This window comes from Gopherus evgoodei, chromosome 6 (genome assembly GCF_007399415.2).
Source record: "Gopherus evgoodei ecotype Sinaloan lineage chromosome 6, rGopEvg1_v1.p, whole genome shotgun sequence".
NCBI lineage: Eukaryota > Metazoa > Chordata > Testudines > Testudinidae > Gopherus > Gopherus evgoodei.
The window spans coordinates 75336628-75353970 of record NC_044327.1 but is presented as its reverse complement, the minus strand read 5'-3'; the positions used below and the strand labels follow the sequence as shown (position 1 = coordinate 75353970).

At 38.7% G+C, this 17343-nt stretch overlaps 1 protein-coding gene across 4 annotated transcripts in view; it reads left to right on the top strand.

Annotated features, from left to right (window-relative positions):
- Positions 1-17343, top strand: part of ARSK (arylsulfatase family member K) — a 50278-nt gene that overhangs the window by 9093 nt on the left and 23842 nt on the right. For 2 of the 4 annotated variants that reach the window (XM_030567077.1, XM_030567075.1), the window contains exons 3-4: positions 2318-2477; positions 15267-15302. In XM_030567077.1, coding sequence (XP_030422937.1) covers positions 2318-2477; positions 15267-15302 — 196 coding nt within the window. The remainder of the gene's footprint in view (positions 1-2317; positions 2478-15266; positions 15303-17343) is intronic. The other 2 variants (XM_030567078.1, XM_030567076.1) reach the window with 1 other exon arrangement.

Here is a 17343-nt window from a genome sequence, read left to right as displayed (position 1 = left end):
AAAAGTCCCACTGAAGTCAAGGGATCAGCTTGAAATTTAACACATGCTTAAGTCCTTTGCAGTTTTGGGGCCTTTCTGAGTAAGGCATATTATTTTTACAATCAATAAAAATGTTACTTTTCTAGGAGAAGATACTAAGTTTAGTGATTGTGCCATGCTTAGTATAGTGGAACCTTGGCCCATGACTGGGGCTTCTAAGCAGTGTCACAATAGATAGTTTTATTTTTGAGTGCAGTTATTTTTTGTACAGAATTCTACATTTGTAAGTGGAGCTTTCATGATAAAGAGATTGCATTATAGTACTTGTATGAGGTGAATTGAAAAATACTATTCTTTTTTGTTTTTACAGAGCAAATGTTTGTAATAAAAATAATAAAAAGTGTGCACTGTACACTTTGGATTCTTTATTGTAATTGAAATCAATATATTGAAAATGTAGAAAAACGTCCAAACATATATAACAATTTCAATTGGTATTCTATTGTTAACAGTGCAATTAAAACTATGATAAAGGAAGATTAATTTTTTAGTTTATTATGTAAGTTAACTGTGAATAATTGACAGCCCTAATAATATATTAATACTTTGTACCAGGGATAGGCAACCTATGACACGTGTGCCGATTTTCAGTGGCAGTTACACTGCCTGGGTCCTGGCCATCGGTCCGGGGGGCTCTGCATTTTAATTTAATTTTAAATGAAGCTTTTATTTATCTTTTATTATATGCTTATAGAAAGAGGTCTTCTAAAAACATTGAAATGTATTACTGGCACGCAAAACCTTAAATTAGAGTGAACAAATGAAGACTCTGTACACCACTTCTGAAAGGTTCCCTGCTTTGTACTTTTATAACATGTTCCATAGCATCCTCCATCCAAAGATCTCAACATACATTAATTAAGATTTGCAATCCCCTGGGTCATGTAGAAATGTTGTTATCCTCATTGCACAGATAAGAAAACTGAAGTCCAGAGAGGTAAAATGATTTGTTTAAATTCACACAGTAGGTCAATAATAGAGCAGAGAGTAGAATCCAGGTCTCCTGACTCTTAGCTACATGATCTAATATTTATTTACAGTGTCACCTGAAACTGAGAACTGACGTTCGCATCACACTGTTGTAGCAAGGGTCACAAGATATTTATGTGCCAGATGCACTAAAGATTCAGATCTCCATTCATGCTTTGCCAGCCATTCCAGAAGATATGCTTCCTTGCTGATGATGCATTCTTCTTGATAACAATCCAAAGCAGTGCGGGCTGACGTATTTTCATTTTCATCATCTGAGTCAGATGCCACCAACAGAAGGTTGATTTTTCTTTTTTGGTGGTTTGGGTTCTGTAGTTTCCACATTGGAGTGTTGTTCTTTTAAGACTTCTGAAAGTGTGCTTCACACCTTGTCCTGCTCAGATTTGGAAGGCACTTCAGATTCTTAAAACCTTAGGTCAAGTGCTGTAGCTATCTTTAAAAATCTCACATTGGTACCTTCTTTGCATTTTGTCAAATCTGCAGTGAAAGTGTTCTTAAAACAAACAACATGTGCTGGGTCATCATCCGAGATTGCTATAACATTAAATATATAGCAGAATGTGGGTAAAACAGCAGGAGAAATACAATTCTCCTCCTAGGAGTTCAGTCACAAATGTAATTAATGTATTTTTTTTTAACAAGCGTCATCAGCATGGAAGCATGTCCTCTGGAATGAAGGCCGAAAAATGAGGGCCATAGAAAAGTTTTGCATATCTGGCATGTAAATACCTTGCAATGCCAGCTACAAAGTGCCATGCGAATGCCTGTTTTCACTTTCAGGTGACATAAATAGAAGCGGGTAGGCTTATCTCCTGTAAATGTAAACAAACTTTTTGGTCTGAGCAATTGGCTGAACAAGGAATAGGACTGAGTGTACTTGTAGGCGTTAAGTTTTACATTGTTTGTTTTTGAGTTCAGGTTTTTTTGTACATAATTCTAAATTTGTAAGTTCAACTTTCATGATAACGAGATTGCACTACTTGTACAGTATTTGTTTGAGGTGAATTGAAAAATACTATTTCTTTTTCGTTTTACAGTGCAAATGTTGTAATAAAAAATAAATAGAAAGTGAGCACTGTACACTTTTTCTGTGTTGTAATTGTAGTCAGTGTATTTGAAAATGTAGAGAACACCCAAAAATATTTAAATAAGTGGTAGTCTATTATTGTTTTACAGCACAATTAATCATGTGATTAATCACAATTAATTTTTTTAATCACTTGACAGCCCTAGTTGTTATTCTATAAATGCGTTGACAGGCATTTGTTCCTAACTTGCTTTTTTTCAGCTATGTGGAGTGGCCTTTTCACTCATTTAACAGAATCTTGGAATAACTTCAAAGGCTTAGATCCAAATTATACAACGTGGATGGACCTGATGCAAAAGCATGGCTACCGAACTCAGAAATATGGGAAACTAGATTATACTTCGGGACATCACTCGGTGAGGTAGGCAAAAGATATATTCCTCTCTGGTATGGCATTTATAATGTGATTAATGTGAATAGATCATGGAACAACAGATTGACCATGACTTATGGTTTTCAATTAAAATGTAGCGTTGATCTTTTTTAAAGAAATTCTGTTAGAAATGTATGAAGGCTCCAGTCCAGCAAAATGTTAGGCCCAGGCATACAGTTCCTCCCATGAACAGTCACATTGAGACAAGTAAGGGTATGAGAGCACCGAATGACCTTTATCCCTGTCACAGATGCACATAATTATACTTAAGGAATATCAATTTATGTATCTCTGATTTTGCCCATTTGGATACAGTCTGTTTTTAATATTTTTTAAAACAGCTTCATAACAAGATTGCAGTGTAGCTAGCCCAAAATAATTTGATTTCATTGTGATTCTCACCAAAATTCATCCATAAATCCTAAACATGTTCTGCTGAATTTTGTACAATGTATTTATTCATTTTAATTGGCAAATTCAGCTTTATTTCAGTTCTTTGTGTAGGTCAATTTCATTTTGTTATGGTAAATTAGAATAAAATGCATTATTAGTACAGAGCATTAATTACAATTTTCGTAGCTTTCCTTGGTAAACCAGGGACCAGTACTTCAAGATGATAAAGGCATAATCCATTTCCATTAAATTCTATCTGAATTTTCTACAAGAAGGATGTTTCATTTAACTGAATCACGCAAAAGGCTAAAAAGATTTTGAAGTCCTTTCATTTTATTTTTTCTGATTTAATTACAATTTTCAATTTTTTTATTTAACAAACCAAAAATATTTTAGGTGCCAACATAAAAAACAAGTACAAAAATTACTATATGTTCCCAGCACATGGATTTTTATACCATATATCCAAATGAAATTAATAAATAAAATGAAAGGAAAAAGGCAGGGGGAAAGAGATGGAGAGAGAGGGAATACGAAGAAGAGGGTATAGATTTATCTCCTGTCTTTCTTTCAGGCATCCTGCAAGGAGTTTTAGTTGACCAGTTCTAGGAAATTGTCCCAAATAGACCTCAGCTTTTCTAGGGCTTGCTATCTATTGTGTGTGATGGTGTGGACTAGGTCCAGAGGTGCTGTGCTGGAGGCCTCGGGGTCCTGAACACATGTCCCAGGAAGAGAGCAGGAGAGGAGTCCTCCAAGCAACCTAGAGTGGCTGCAGGGGAAGCAGCCAATCAGAGAGGCTGCAGGGAACAGCCAGTCAGGGCCTAGGAGAGCCATATAAAAAGAGCTGCAGAGACAGACAGTTCCTTGCTGGAGCCAAAGAGGTGCAGGGGATGCTCCTGGCTGGCCAAAGGGAACTGCAGCACCATGGACAGCTCAGTGCTGGCAAGGACCAGGGGTGAGAGAGAGAACTCCTGGCTGGCTGCTGGGCCTGAAGATAAAAGATCCCTGAGGTAAGGGTGAAGCTTTGATGAAGGCTGGGACTATGGGGAAGTGGCCCAGGGAATTGAAAGCAGTTTTATTAAAGGGACATGGTGGCAAATGGGTACTATTCTTAGGGTCCCTGGGAAGAGACCTGGAGTAGTGGGCAGGCCCAGGTTTCCACCCACTCCCCTCCCCACCCCCCTGGCCATTAGGGAAGTGGCCTACAGTTGGACAGCAGTAAACCCCAGAGAGGGATCTGAACTGCTAAGAGGCCCAGCCAGAGAGCTGAGGCCTGAACAGACCAGAGAGAGCAAAACCATTGCTCCCAGGGAGGAAGTCCTGTGGCTCAATACTAGGGCTGGGACTGTTTAAAGACTACAGACACACCAGACCAGAAGGAGGTTCTTGTGAGCAGGGGGTGCCACACCATTACAGATACCTTCCTTTGCAGCCAGGTCTGCCAGTCCATTAAACCTCCTGAGGGGGAAAATGTGGGGGAAAGGGACAGATTTATTTTTCCAGTGTAAACAAAAATTTGACTTCTCATAGCCAGTACAACTCTATGTAGTCATTCCCTTTGATATAGTTATAGCCTCCATTTGCTGGGTATCTGACCCAGTACAGTATGCAGATGTGGCTTTAAGGTCAAGTACAACTCTAGGATCTTATTAATTCTGGTTCTAATACCATCCAGAAGCTGGAAACAAAGGGCATGATCAAAACATATGCATGCTGACTCCTTTACTACCACCACCCCACAGACCACACACCTCAACATTGATCACTGAAGATAGCTTCACTTTGTGAAGTGTTTGGGGCAACCAGTGAACCCTAAACATGATTTTTTGTTGAAGGAGACTTAATTGGAGGTCCAAGGTTGCTTCTTTAATCTCTCATATTGTTCTGTTTCACTGTGGGGTAAGATACTTATTGCCAATTCTTTTTTCCATTTTTGTATCACTGCATCTATATTAACTCTTTGGTGGGTCATTAGGAACTCATCTAGTGTAGCTGACAGTCTGGAGAAATAGTATAATTCTCTACAAAATTTGGCAAGTTCTGATGCTTCAGATGATGCAAATTCCTCTGGGCCGAACTGTGAGAGGAACAAATGACAAATTTGAATATTGCAGTACTTGATAGGTTATATTATAGTTGAAGAGAAATTAAATGGTGTGATCTAGTCCTCTGATATTAATTGTGATATAGATAGTATGCAGCATTCCATCCACGTTGTTTTTTCCACGCCCAGTTTGTAGCATAGGATTCTCCCAGACTGGATCCTCTACATGAGATGAAAGATAGGATTTGTGTTGGTGAGCTTAGTTGGTCCATATGTCCTTTTGTCACACAGCAGCCATGCTAATGTTTCTAATCCTGTTGTGTTGAAGGCTGACTAGCCTTACTGTTGCATGCTCCATCTGTGAAAGGGAGATGCGAGAGGGGAGGGGGAATTTAGCCAAATTACATAAAGATAGCTGCATCAGTCTCAAAGGAGGCTGTCTGTTCATCAATTTTGCTAGAATATGATCACTGAAATCATTTGCCCAGCATGAAAGAGCTTGAGAGATGTTAGGATTGAAGGTCACTTCAAGCAGATTATATTTCTTCCTTGGTAGATTGCCCAGAAGCTGTTTCCCTATAGGCTGACTAGAGTCTGTGCTAGGCCTTGCCTCAATGCCTGCTTGAACCTAAATATCTGAAATATTTGGGTGCAGGGGGGAGCAAACCAGAAAAGTTTTTGCTAGTATTGAGATGTTTTAAATCTCCCCAAGTCCCAGGAAAATTTTAAATATGATAATATGTTTCAAAATAGATTAAATGAGAGTATCTATTGTTGCTGCAAAATTTTTCTGTGAAGAAAAGTTTTGAATGAAAGCAAGCCATGAAAAACAGCAAAAATTTTAAGAAACTAAAAATCTTTCACAATGATAGTCATCATATGACATAAATAGATGGAGTAGATAAAAGTGTTACTGTGGTTTCTCCAAGTACATATAAAAACTGCCTGTTTTGCAGTTTTTATATGATACACTATTTTCCTAGTTTCTGATTATGTCCACTGTCAAAATGTTTAATGGTGCTAGCACTGAGGTTTCTCTTTCTTTTCTACTAAACTATTATCTCAGATTTTCTGTACCCTTCACTCCCTTCCCTATCTGAAATGAGTATCAGATGTTGAAAGGAGACTTTGGTAATTATTACTTTAGCATTTACACAGCAGTTTTCATCTTCCAAGTGCTTTATAGACATTACTAGATTATAGACTAATCCTCATTTGAAGTAGGTAACCCATTTTACAGATGCAGGAACGCAGGCTTTTCAAAGTTCAGGTTCTACACTGGAAAGAAAGGGTGATCCTGAATGAAGAATCTACAGCAAAATCTCATGTTGCCATTATATGTAAATTTATCTTATAAATGCAGTCTCTCCCTTTGTGACTCTTTACATAACTTGTCATCTGAACTATGAATATATGTGCCCTACTGTGTCTTCAGGTTTTATCATTACAGAACCTCTGATGAATTTGTCTTTCTTTTTCAGTAAGAAATAGATGCACGGACAGCATATGTAACAATAATCTACTTGTAAAAGGATTAAAAACATCCCTTTTTCATTTTTGGTTCTTAATACTGGTTTATGTGTATGATTTAAATCCTCACTGTGCCATGTTAAGAGCTGTAAAACTAATTATAAAGGAAGAAAACCATTTACATATGTTTGTATTTTTGTAGGTTAAAGATGTGCATCGCTAACTTGTTGAGTACTGTGGTTATTCATACTTTTTAAAAAGCATAGCTGATCTTAACTGTATACAAATACCTCAAAAGCACCTTCACAGAATCTTTCTTTGAGAAAGCAATGGGTCAGAGTTGTGCTAGGTAATGCAGGAAATAAATGGTTATGTGGGGTGATTCATTCTTTTGCAGGCATGTCTAGAATAAAATTATTTAAGGCAAGTGCAAATTACTTTGAAAGATGAAAATTTTCTGCATGGCTACATAAAGAGAGCCAGGACCAGATTCTGCCCCTCATCTGTCCCCTTTGTGCCACTCTTGGGCAGAGGCATCTCCACTTGTAATGCAAAATGGAATTACCCATTCTAAATCCAACCTCTTGGTTCCTGTCCCTGGGGGAGAAAGTGCTTTGAAGTCCAAGTGATCTCCAACCAGCGTAATAGGCTCCTAAGAGAATGTTGCAAGATAGAGTAGTCCCGGGGCTGCTCTAATTTACACTAATTCATGATAGAGGTTAAACGGTTTTCTATCTTCCCACAAGATTATCGGAGCACAGAAGTGGCTATGGTGAAGAAAACTTGGTCAGACCCACAGATCTGGGCTCCAGATTTAACACTGAATCCCTGTTCTTGCTCCCAGAGCCAAAAGCTGCAGGAAGATTTGAGTCTTGTTCCAAAGGCTTGAAAGGGTGTAAAATGAATAAAATAGGTGATCCTCATCACTATTACAGATGATCCTTTACACTATTACAGGGCCAGATTAAGGCAATTAGGGCCCCTATATCTTCTCTTTCCCCCCCCCCCCCCACAGCAGAAAGGAGTAACCCTCCCACCCTAGAGAGAGAGGTAGTGGTTTGGAGCCCCCTTAACGCCAGAGGAGCATTAGCTGGAGGCCTCCTCCCCTGGGAACAGCATGGTCAGGGGAGGGCCTGAATACTTACCTCAGCAGCCAAAGTTTATCAGCCTCAGTGGTAGAGTGAGCAGGCACACTGAATTTTTCTCCTTCTGCCATATAGTCTTGTGTTGTTGTAGTGTTGATGAAACACCCCCAAGGCAATGGATCTTGGAGTTGATATTCCATATTGATACACAGGGAAATTCACAGCTCTGAGATGCTGTTTCAGGGTGACCAGATTTGGGCAGATGTCACTACACTGGTTACAGTTAGGTCACATATTCAAGCTTATTTTGGTAGCCATTAGGATTAGTAACTTTTTTATGAAAATTGAGGGTCTGATGTAATAACATGGCTCAAGGGGCCATAGATATAGACCTATAGTGCCTGTGCCTCAATCTACCCGTTTGGAATTCCTCCTTCTCTAGGGGAAAGAAATGAATTTGTGTTAACCTGCTGCCAGTAGAACTATTTTAGTATAATCCTTTCAAATTCTGTTTGATTTCCAGATTTGTTTACTGTAGTATGGAAACAACCTAGAAAAGTTGAACGACAGTTTGACTAGATAGCTGACTAAAGTTTGGGATAATTGAGAAAAATTTATTCTCTATGGTGGAAAAAATCATGAGCAAAAAATATATTTGTTGCTTTTACTTTCTGCCTTGCTCACAGTTCGTTATGCTTGTTCTATACAGCTAATAAACCTAAAATGCTCAGGTTTGTCTAGAACCAGTTAAGAAGCCAACATACTTAATTTATATAAGAAAAAGCAAGCAAGCAAAACTGATATACAGGGAGATTATTATTAATTGTATATTATCATGTCTTTACATGATTGTTTAGTCACCCAGAGCTGAATTTTCAGGAGCTCGAGGTAGCTTCATAGTAATACAAAATATTATACACCAATGGTTCTGCACTGACAAACTTGAGTAACATAGTGGTGGAATCAAGCTCAGTGATTTAGGTCAGTGTTATCTTTATGGTTTTATGCCCTGAACCTGCTATCTGAAAGCCTTTTGCAGTTACTGGCCTTCTCAGATTTCATTTAGTGGGAGTTGAGGGGGATCAGCACTTCACAGGATCAAACCCGTACTGTGCTTGAACAAAAGTGGGTGGACGTTGAGAATAAATGAAAACAAAATACATGGTGAGTCAGCCTTTTTAGTGTATACGTAAGTGGAATGTTAAAATTTAATACATTCTCTCTAATTGAAATAAAAAAAACTCATGATTTTTATTAGAGAAAAATGTGTCTCATTCTAATTGCATCTATGTAGACATTTAAAAAGTCTAACTAGCCAATTAAATAATCTATAAATAGTGTGGAATAGATATAAGGAAGGTTACTGTTGCATGTTGAGTTAATTAGCGCAGTCCTGTTGCTTTGGTTTCCTGGTAAAGAGAAGGCTTGCAAAGAGAAACAGAGCTGTCCTCTCAGTATGTGATGTATGGCTGTTAAGCTCAATAGAGATATAGATATTTCAAAAATATAGATTTGGTCCATACAACATGCAGTTGCTTCTGTTTTGAACTACAGAGCAAGAGTTTACCCTAAACATTTATCTAGGTTGGCAGAATTTGATTTTTTTATATAATTTTTATGGATGTCAATGTTACTTTTAAACTTTTTTTTCAATATTTATCTATTTAAATTTCACAGTTGTGGGAAGTTTATTGGCCCACCCCCCCCCGCCGCATATATTTAAAGGACAGTAGAGGTTGAGATTTCAAAAAGTTAAAGCTTTATACCTGTTAAAACCGAAATTTTCAAACTCACAAGTCAAAATATACAAAGTAAATACCCTTAAATCAAACTGGTTCTCAAGCAGTATTTTTGTTTTACTTTGCCTAGTGTAAATGTTGATTTAGCATCAATGGAAGTATTTTTTCAGTGTTTGTGTAGTACAGTGAAGTCGACATTTGCCAACATTTACCGATTAAAAATAGAATCCTTCCAAGCCTGCATATATCTATTAACTGACACTTACCTGACAAAGAATATGGTCTGTTAATTTTTTTTAATAAAATACCAGGAAAACTAACTTCCATTTGTCCTAGGAAACTGTTGCAGTTAGGGCATTGATAAGAAAAAATAATCTTTTGTAAATGTGAAGTTTCTATTTCTTAAATGTGCAGGAAGTATGTGATCAGATACAGCCATATTGAATGGTTTAATATGAATGCATCATAGCATGATCCTGGCAGCTACCAGGCATCTGTCACTGTTGCATGATTAATCAGATTTGAGGAGTATGGCCAATAGAAGTATATACAAATAAAGGACCAGCTCTTCTGCAGCTGTAACTCAGCACAGCTCCCTTGAAATTAACAAAACTGTGCCAGATTACACCAGCTGAAGATCGGTTGCAGAATAATCATAGGACTGGAAGGGACCTTGAGAGGTCATCAAGTCCAGTCCCTTGCACTCATGGCAGGAATAATTATTCTCTAGAGTCTAGACCATCCCTGACAAGTGTTGGAGATTTTAAGAGCAGGTTAGACAATGATGGAGATTCCACAACCTCTCTAGACAATTATTCTCGTGCTTAACCACCCTGATAGTTAGGAAGTTTTTCCTAATGTCCAACCTAAACCTCCCTTGCTGCAATTTAAGCCCATTGCTTCTTGTCCTATCCTCAGAGGTTAAGAAGAACAGTTTTTCTCCCTCCTCCTTGTAACAACCTTTTATGTACTTGAAAACTGTTATGTCCCTTTTCAGTCTTCTCTTTTCCAGACTAAACAAATCCAACTTGTTCAGTATTCCCTCATAGGTCAGGTTTTCTAGACCTTTTATTTGTTGCTCTTCTCTGGACTTTCTCCAAATCTTTCCTGAAATGTGGTGCCCAGAACTAGACACAATACTCCAGCTGAGGCCTAATCAGCATGGGGTAGAGCGGAAAAATTACTTCTCATGTCTTGCTTACAACATTCCTGCTAATGCATCCCAGAATGATGTTTACTTTTTTTGCAACACTGTTACGCTGTTGACTCACATTTAGCTTGTGGTCCACTATGACCTGTAGAGCCCTTTCCACAGTACTCCTTCCTAGACAGTCATTTCCCATTTTGTATGTGTGCAACTGATTGTTCCTTCCTAAGTGCAGTACTTTGCATTTGTTCTTACCAAATTTCATCCTATTTACTTCAGACCATTTCTTCAGTTTGTCCAGATCATTTTGAATTATAATGCTATCCTCCAAATCACTTGCAACCCCTACCAGCTTGGTATCATCCACAAACTTCATAATATATATGTGCATGTGTAATCTCACTTTTTAAAGTGTAACAACATAACTTTTGGGGAGAGAAAGGGCTTATGAACTCTAATGTATTACAGCCCTTGAAAGTTATAATACAGAATAATCAGAATATTACATTAAAGGTGAAGTTCACTTGTGTACGAAGGGCTAGCATAAAGCCTGTCCACCATTTTGGGAGCTTAAGTGGGCTACAGGCCCTCTGCTGGCCCTCTGTACAGGGGAGAATTTCATTCTAAATTAACATTTCTTGTTCTTCAGGAGATCACGGTTCACTTCTGCTCTCCAGGCCAGCAGGAGGTGGGAATTCTATGGAAACAATATGTTCTGGACATATGAGGATTCTTCTGGCCAATTAGGGAGTGGAATTGATTATTGTTATCTCAGCAGTTTTCCCAGATTTACAAGCCCAGAACAAAGGACTGAACTAGGGAGCCATATTTAAATTGTCAGTATAATAGTTTGTTGTACTGCCACTAGACCACCAGTACAGCCAAGCTGCCTGCAATTTGAAAGTAATACATTGAATTACATATTTAATTTCATAAATACTCTTTAGAATAAAGAGTGTGTGGGTGTGTCTTTACATTTTTTCTTTTGAGAACATTTTCAGGGAAACAGATATCTCAAAGATTTTTTTCGTTTGTGGACAATATTTTATTAAATAACATGGTGACAATCAGGGTTCAGATGCCATAAGGGGTCTGAACCCCATAGAATGAACAATCGAATCAACTTATATACAATGTTATTGTGTATAAATATATCAAGTAAGGTCATTTATGAAGGCTTATAATGTTCTGAATTTGATGGTCCTTAGGAGATATGTACGCAGGTTATGGTTATGAATGTATGCATGTATATATATATAGACATCTGTAATTGTAACTAGGATGCAACCCAGCATCACTTCACAGCTGTGTGGGGAAGCTGTCAGGCAAGGAGAGGCACCTCTTAGGCTTGCTATGTCCACGAAACTAACTCCAAGCACTTAGTATTGTACAGCCCGGGGAAAGACCATGCTGAACATAAGAGCGGCCATGCTGGGTCAGACCAAAGTATTTAGCCCAGTATCCTGTCTTCCGACAGTGGCCAATGCCAGCTGGCCCAGAAGGAATGAACAAAACAAGTAATCATTAAGTGATCCATCCCCTGTCGCCATGCCCAGCTTCTGGCAAACAGAGGCTAGGGACACCATCCCTCCCCATCCTGGCTAATACCGATTGATGGATCCTATCCTTCATGAACTTATCTAGTTCTTTTTTGAACATTGTTATAGTCTTGGCCTTCACAATATCCTCTGGCAAAGAGTTTCACAGACTGACTGTGCATTGTTTGAAAAAATACTTCCTTTTGTTTGTTTTTAAACCTGCTGCCTATTAATTTAATTTGGTGACCCCTATTTCTTGTATTATGAGAAGGAGTAAATAACACTTCCTTATTTACTTTCTCCATACCAGTCATGATTTTATAAATGTCAGTCATAACCCCCATTAGTTGTCTTTTTTCCAAGCTGAAAAGTCTGTTTTATTAATCTCTTCTAATATGGAAGCTGTTCCATACCCCTGATCGTTTTTGTTGCCCTTTTATGAACCTTTCCAATTCCAATTTATCTTTTTTTGAGATGGGGCAACCGCATCTGCACTCAGTATTCAAGATGTAGGCATACCATGGATTCATATAGAGGCAATATGATATTTTCTGTCTTATCTATCCCTTTCTTAATGGTTCCCAACATTCTGTTTGCTTTTTTGACTGCCGCTACACATTGAATGGCTGTTTTCAGAGAAATATCCACAATGACTCCAAGATCTTTCTTGAGTGGTAACAGCTAATTTAGACCCCATCATTTTATATGTATAGTTGGGATTATGTTTTCCAGTGTGCATTACTTTGCAGTTATCAACACTGAATTTCATGTGCCATTTTGTTGCCCGATCACCCAGTTTTGAGAGATCCTTTGGTAGCTCTTCACAGTCTGCCTGGGACTTAACTATTTTGAGTAATTTTGCCACCTCACTGTTTACCCCTTTTTCCAGATCATTTATGAATATGTTGAATAGGACTGGTCCTGGATCATTAAAGCTAATGGAAAGACACTGAAACTAAAAAGAAAACCCCAGTCTTGCAAAATTAAGGAAGGAGGGAGTTTCCCCTGCTTTGCATAACCATGAATTGCCATAGTCTCAGACAATGAGAGAACAAAAACTGCAAACCTTTTTAAAAGAGAACACGTATAAAGTGAAGCATATTCAAAAACTGAGGACTAGCATCTAAGCAAGCTGCTGTCTGAAACACTGGATCTTCTCTAAGACAGAGGACATGTTGGGAAACTATTCAGCGGCAATAGGTAGGGAGTATTAGAGAAGAGAATTTAACAAATACAGAATCATAAAGCCTGAGGTTGTATCTTCATGTTTATTTTCTGTGTAACTTGTAATAATAAGAAAACACGTACTATTTCATCTTTGAATCTGTGATTTTTCTATTAAATAAATGTTTTGTTTATTTTTACCCTAGGCAGGTCTATATTGTGCAATCTTGGTGGAGTGTCCCAGCTCAAGTGGACTGATAATGGGGAGGCAGGTTTCCCTTCTTCAGGGATGGTGAACCAGAAGGGAGAAGTCTGAGTGTTTTGTTGCTAAGAACTCAGGGAATAGATTTGGGGAGACTCATGACCAGAAAGGCTATTGGGGTCACCCCGCTATCAGTAACTTGCGGGTGGATGTCTGGGTGAGGTGTTAATTCTTATTCTTGGCTACTGGTGTGTGTCAGCTCTGAGCCACAGCATTAAGGCACCCAGATTTTCAAGGCAAGTGATGACAGAACCCTTTACTGGTCTGGGTGATCCCCCCAAATGTCACAAACACCTTTCTGCTAAAGATCGTGAAATGCTTTAGAAATTTCACCAGATGCTTTTGAGGTCATTTAGAGACAGTCTGTATCTGATCCGTGACTCTGTCTCTTCCAGTTCACCAGTGATGCCTGCTTTGATGACTCTTTGGCTGTGCTTTGAATCCAGTGTGGAACATACAGATGGAACACACATCCTGGGCTAATATAGAAATCAAATTTTTAAAATGTTTGTCCTATCATGCTGTGTGCTAGCCTTGCTCAGTGACTACATAATATCATTGATGTAAACGTAGTCCTTATCCTCACCTTCATACTGCTTTGTGACCCACATTATTGCATCATATTTGAAGTAGATTGTACACTTATTTTGAAGTAGGGGCCGTGCCTTTTTTTTTCTATGAGCCACTGAACAGAATTGACTGCTCTGTACTGCGTTATACAGGGATGACAGCACCAAGCACTGAAATGGGTTGGAACATGGCAGGTGTTTAACAGTGCTCAGCTGAAAACTGTATCCAGTTGTATCTACATGGGAAATGTATGTGGCAGAATGTAACTAAGTTACTTTGAATTTGTCAAGGAAATTGGGGCTAACTGCTATTCTTCCAAAAAGAGCCATGACTTTTTAATGACTAACACAGTTCTACATCTTATCCAGTAGACAAGAGTGTCAATTCTTTGATATTGTGGACAGTGACAGCTGCAGGAAGCCAGTTGCAGCCAGGTCCCTGACTGTCAGGCTCCAGCAGTTAAGAAGGCACTTTGTTGCTGTAACTTCCACATTTGATGTAAGCTCTGTAATGCCACAAGGTGGTCAGATGTAGGGGTGCTTAGCTATAGCACACCCCCTTCTACTACTGACTGACTCCTGTCACCCTCAGCTCACCCAATAAGTTCTTCTTCCTGCTTATGCCAGAGATATGCAGCTGGACTCAGGGCCGAAGAAGGGTGGGGGAAGCCGGTACAAATTACTGGGATCCGGGGGTCCGGAAGGGGGCCCTGGGCCCTGCTTCCCTGGCTTCATTGGCCCTGCTTAGATGGTCCACCCTTGCTGGGGGGCCCAAAAAATTTTTTTTACCGGGGCCCAAACCTGCTCTCGGCGACCCTGGCTGGAGTAGGAGGCACATATACCGCCGCCTCCACCTTTATACCAACAGTGATCTCTCTCACACAGGGGAAATCAGTGACCAGTTTAAGTTCAGTTTGCAGCACCTGAGCATCAGAGAAGTTGAACACATTTGGACAGACTCTTCATTGTTACTAACATAAACCATGATGCTTTTCAGGTGTTTGAAAAAATTCAGTATTTATATCAAAAGGAAATGAGGAAGGTTATAATGTAGGCATTGGCCAAAATTTCCCAGTCAGCACTGTTGCTTGTTGGATAGCTGTTACCCTTCCATCAAAGTACTGTTGTGACTATGTTTTAGCAATGTTGTATATTTATGCTGGAGGCCCTTTTGAATGAAGGGTGCTATAGACATGTAAGAATTTTTATTTAAAATATTTCAGTTGGGAACTAAATTACTTGAGAGTGGCCTTTTATATGTTTTCACTTATACAATAGTAATGATTCCAGCTTTTAAGATTTTCTCTTCATTATTAAGCAACATTATATTTCTGTCCTTTATCTCTTCATTCATCCGCTCTGTAAGTTTCTATCTTTGGAGTACCATCTGTCAGCAAAGGAGGTAGGATCCTACTTTCTCATTACTCGTGTTATAAGCAATTGTTTGATTCATTTCAAAACTTTTAAATTCTCGTTAGTAACTCATTTTCCACCTGAACTCTGACATCTGATAATTTAGTCTTTGGTTACAGTTTATGGATCTCTCATGTCTTCTTTGCAGAGGAGATGACCCCTTTAAACAAATTGCCTGATGTTCTTACTGTGGTTTAATTAAAATTGTATGATGTATTATAGCAGAAAATAGATATTTCTGCCTTCAATTGGTTTGATGCTCCATTAGTATTTACTTCCTTTCAATCTGCGGATAAAATTATAGTTAATGGTGCATTTTATGGGGCACAGAGGTTGCCCCATTTATTTCTCTGCCATCCTTTTTGTTGCTACAATTCTCTCTCCCTCCCTCCCTCCCTCCCTCCCTCGCTGCCTGAAGATTTGTTTTCCTTTGGGAACTGTCAATACCTCTCCCCACTGCTCCATTCCTTTTCTCCCAAGCCCCAAACTAACTTTATCTGGAGATAGATAGATAGATATGTTTTAAGTTTGATATTACATTGAATATAGTATACAGTAAAAGCAGCAAAGAATCCTGTGGCACCTTATAGACTAACAGACGTTTTGGAGCATGAGCTTTCGTGGGTGAATACCCACTTCTTCAGATGCATGAGTATTCACCCATGAAAGCTCATGCTCCAAAACATCTGTTAGTCTATAAGGTGCCACAGGATTCTTTGCTGCTTTTACAGATCCAGACTAACACGGCTACCCCTCTGATAGTATATAGTGTGCACAAATAATCTAAACCATAATTGCACACACCTCTTTATGCATGCAATAGATGCCTAACTGTACAGTATGCAAGAACTGGGAGGCAAAAATCAAATTAACCCCTTAAGTCCTCCAAACCAACCCCTGGCAGCAGAATTCGTAGTTCTTTTCTTGTTCTATGGAACAGGCAGGCTCTCCAGTAGGCTTCAAGTCAGGGAAGGAGCAGCTTAACCAAGTTCATACAGCACTTATGTCAGAGCCTTGAGTCAGAGCAACCAAGCTTAGTCAGAAAACAAAGTCTCTAAGGCCCAGGTTTGGCTAGTGTCCCGGGTCCTGCAACCTATAGCAGCCAGCTTGGCTTCTCATCCCTTTCTATCTTGTTCAGCTTTCTTTTATTTATATAAAGTCCCGGGATAGGGCAGCATGCTTTTTCATTGCCCTCCTGCCTGTTTTGGCCATAAATGGAAGACTGTCCTGTAAAGGGGTAGTACTCCTCATCACACTGATATTTTGAAAATTAGGTTCAATAAATATATCTCCTGCTGAGAAGTCATGATGATTTGTGATTAATTCAGTTAAGCATAACAAACATTTGTTTACCTTTGAAAATGCAGATAACTACACAAGATTTAAAAAGACCTAAAATTATTTTATTGATAAAGGTGAGATGCAAAGGTTTTGCTAACAGTTAAAAACTTATTTGTGAAATTCTAAATGAGGAAGAAAAAATACATGAATGTTCTTTAAAATATAATTGGCACTATACTTTAACAAAACTACATGGCTCAAGTCCTGAGGAATCTGCTACTACATACTTTTTTGTATCATTCCTTGAATGACATAGGAAGAACCTGTTTAAAAAGATTCTTCCTAAGTAAGTTTCTAAGGTGGAGTGGCACTCTCCAGTCTTTGTTTATGATACTTCTGGTGTCATTTCGTTTCTTGTCAGAGTGAGTCCTCTGCAGCTCAGATTTCTCAGGATTTTAGAGATTCAGTAATTGTAATTGACTGAAAATCTGTCTCAAAACATATTTGATAATGAAACTTGTTTCATTTATGCCTCTTGGGACTCCTTTGCTGCCTCCCCCTTTCTCTGATAATGTTATCATCTGGAGTCAGCGGGATTGCACAAGGAAAGTCAGTAGAGGATTTGGTCCAAAGTGGGAGTGTTACAAAAAGTGGTATCATAGAATCCAAAATAAAATGGTATGGTTTCAAAAGATGTGATACTCTAGGTGGTTGAAAGGGTCCAGTAGAAAATAAGTTTACATAATAAA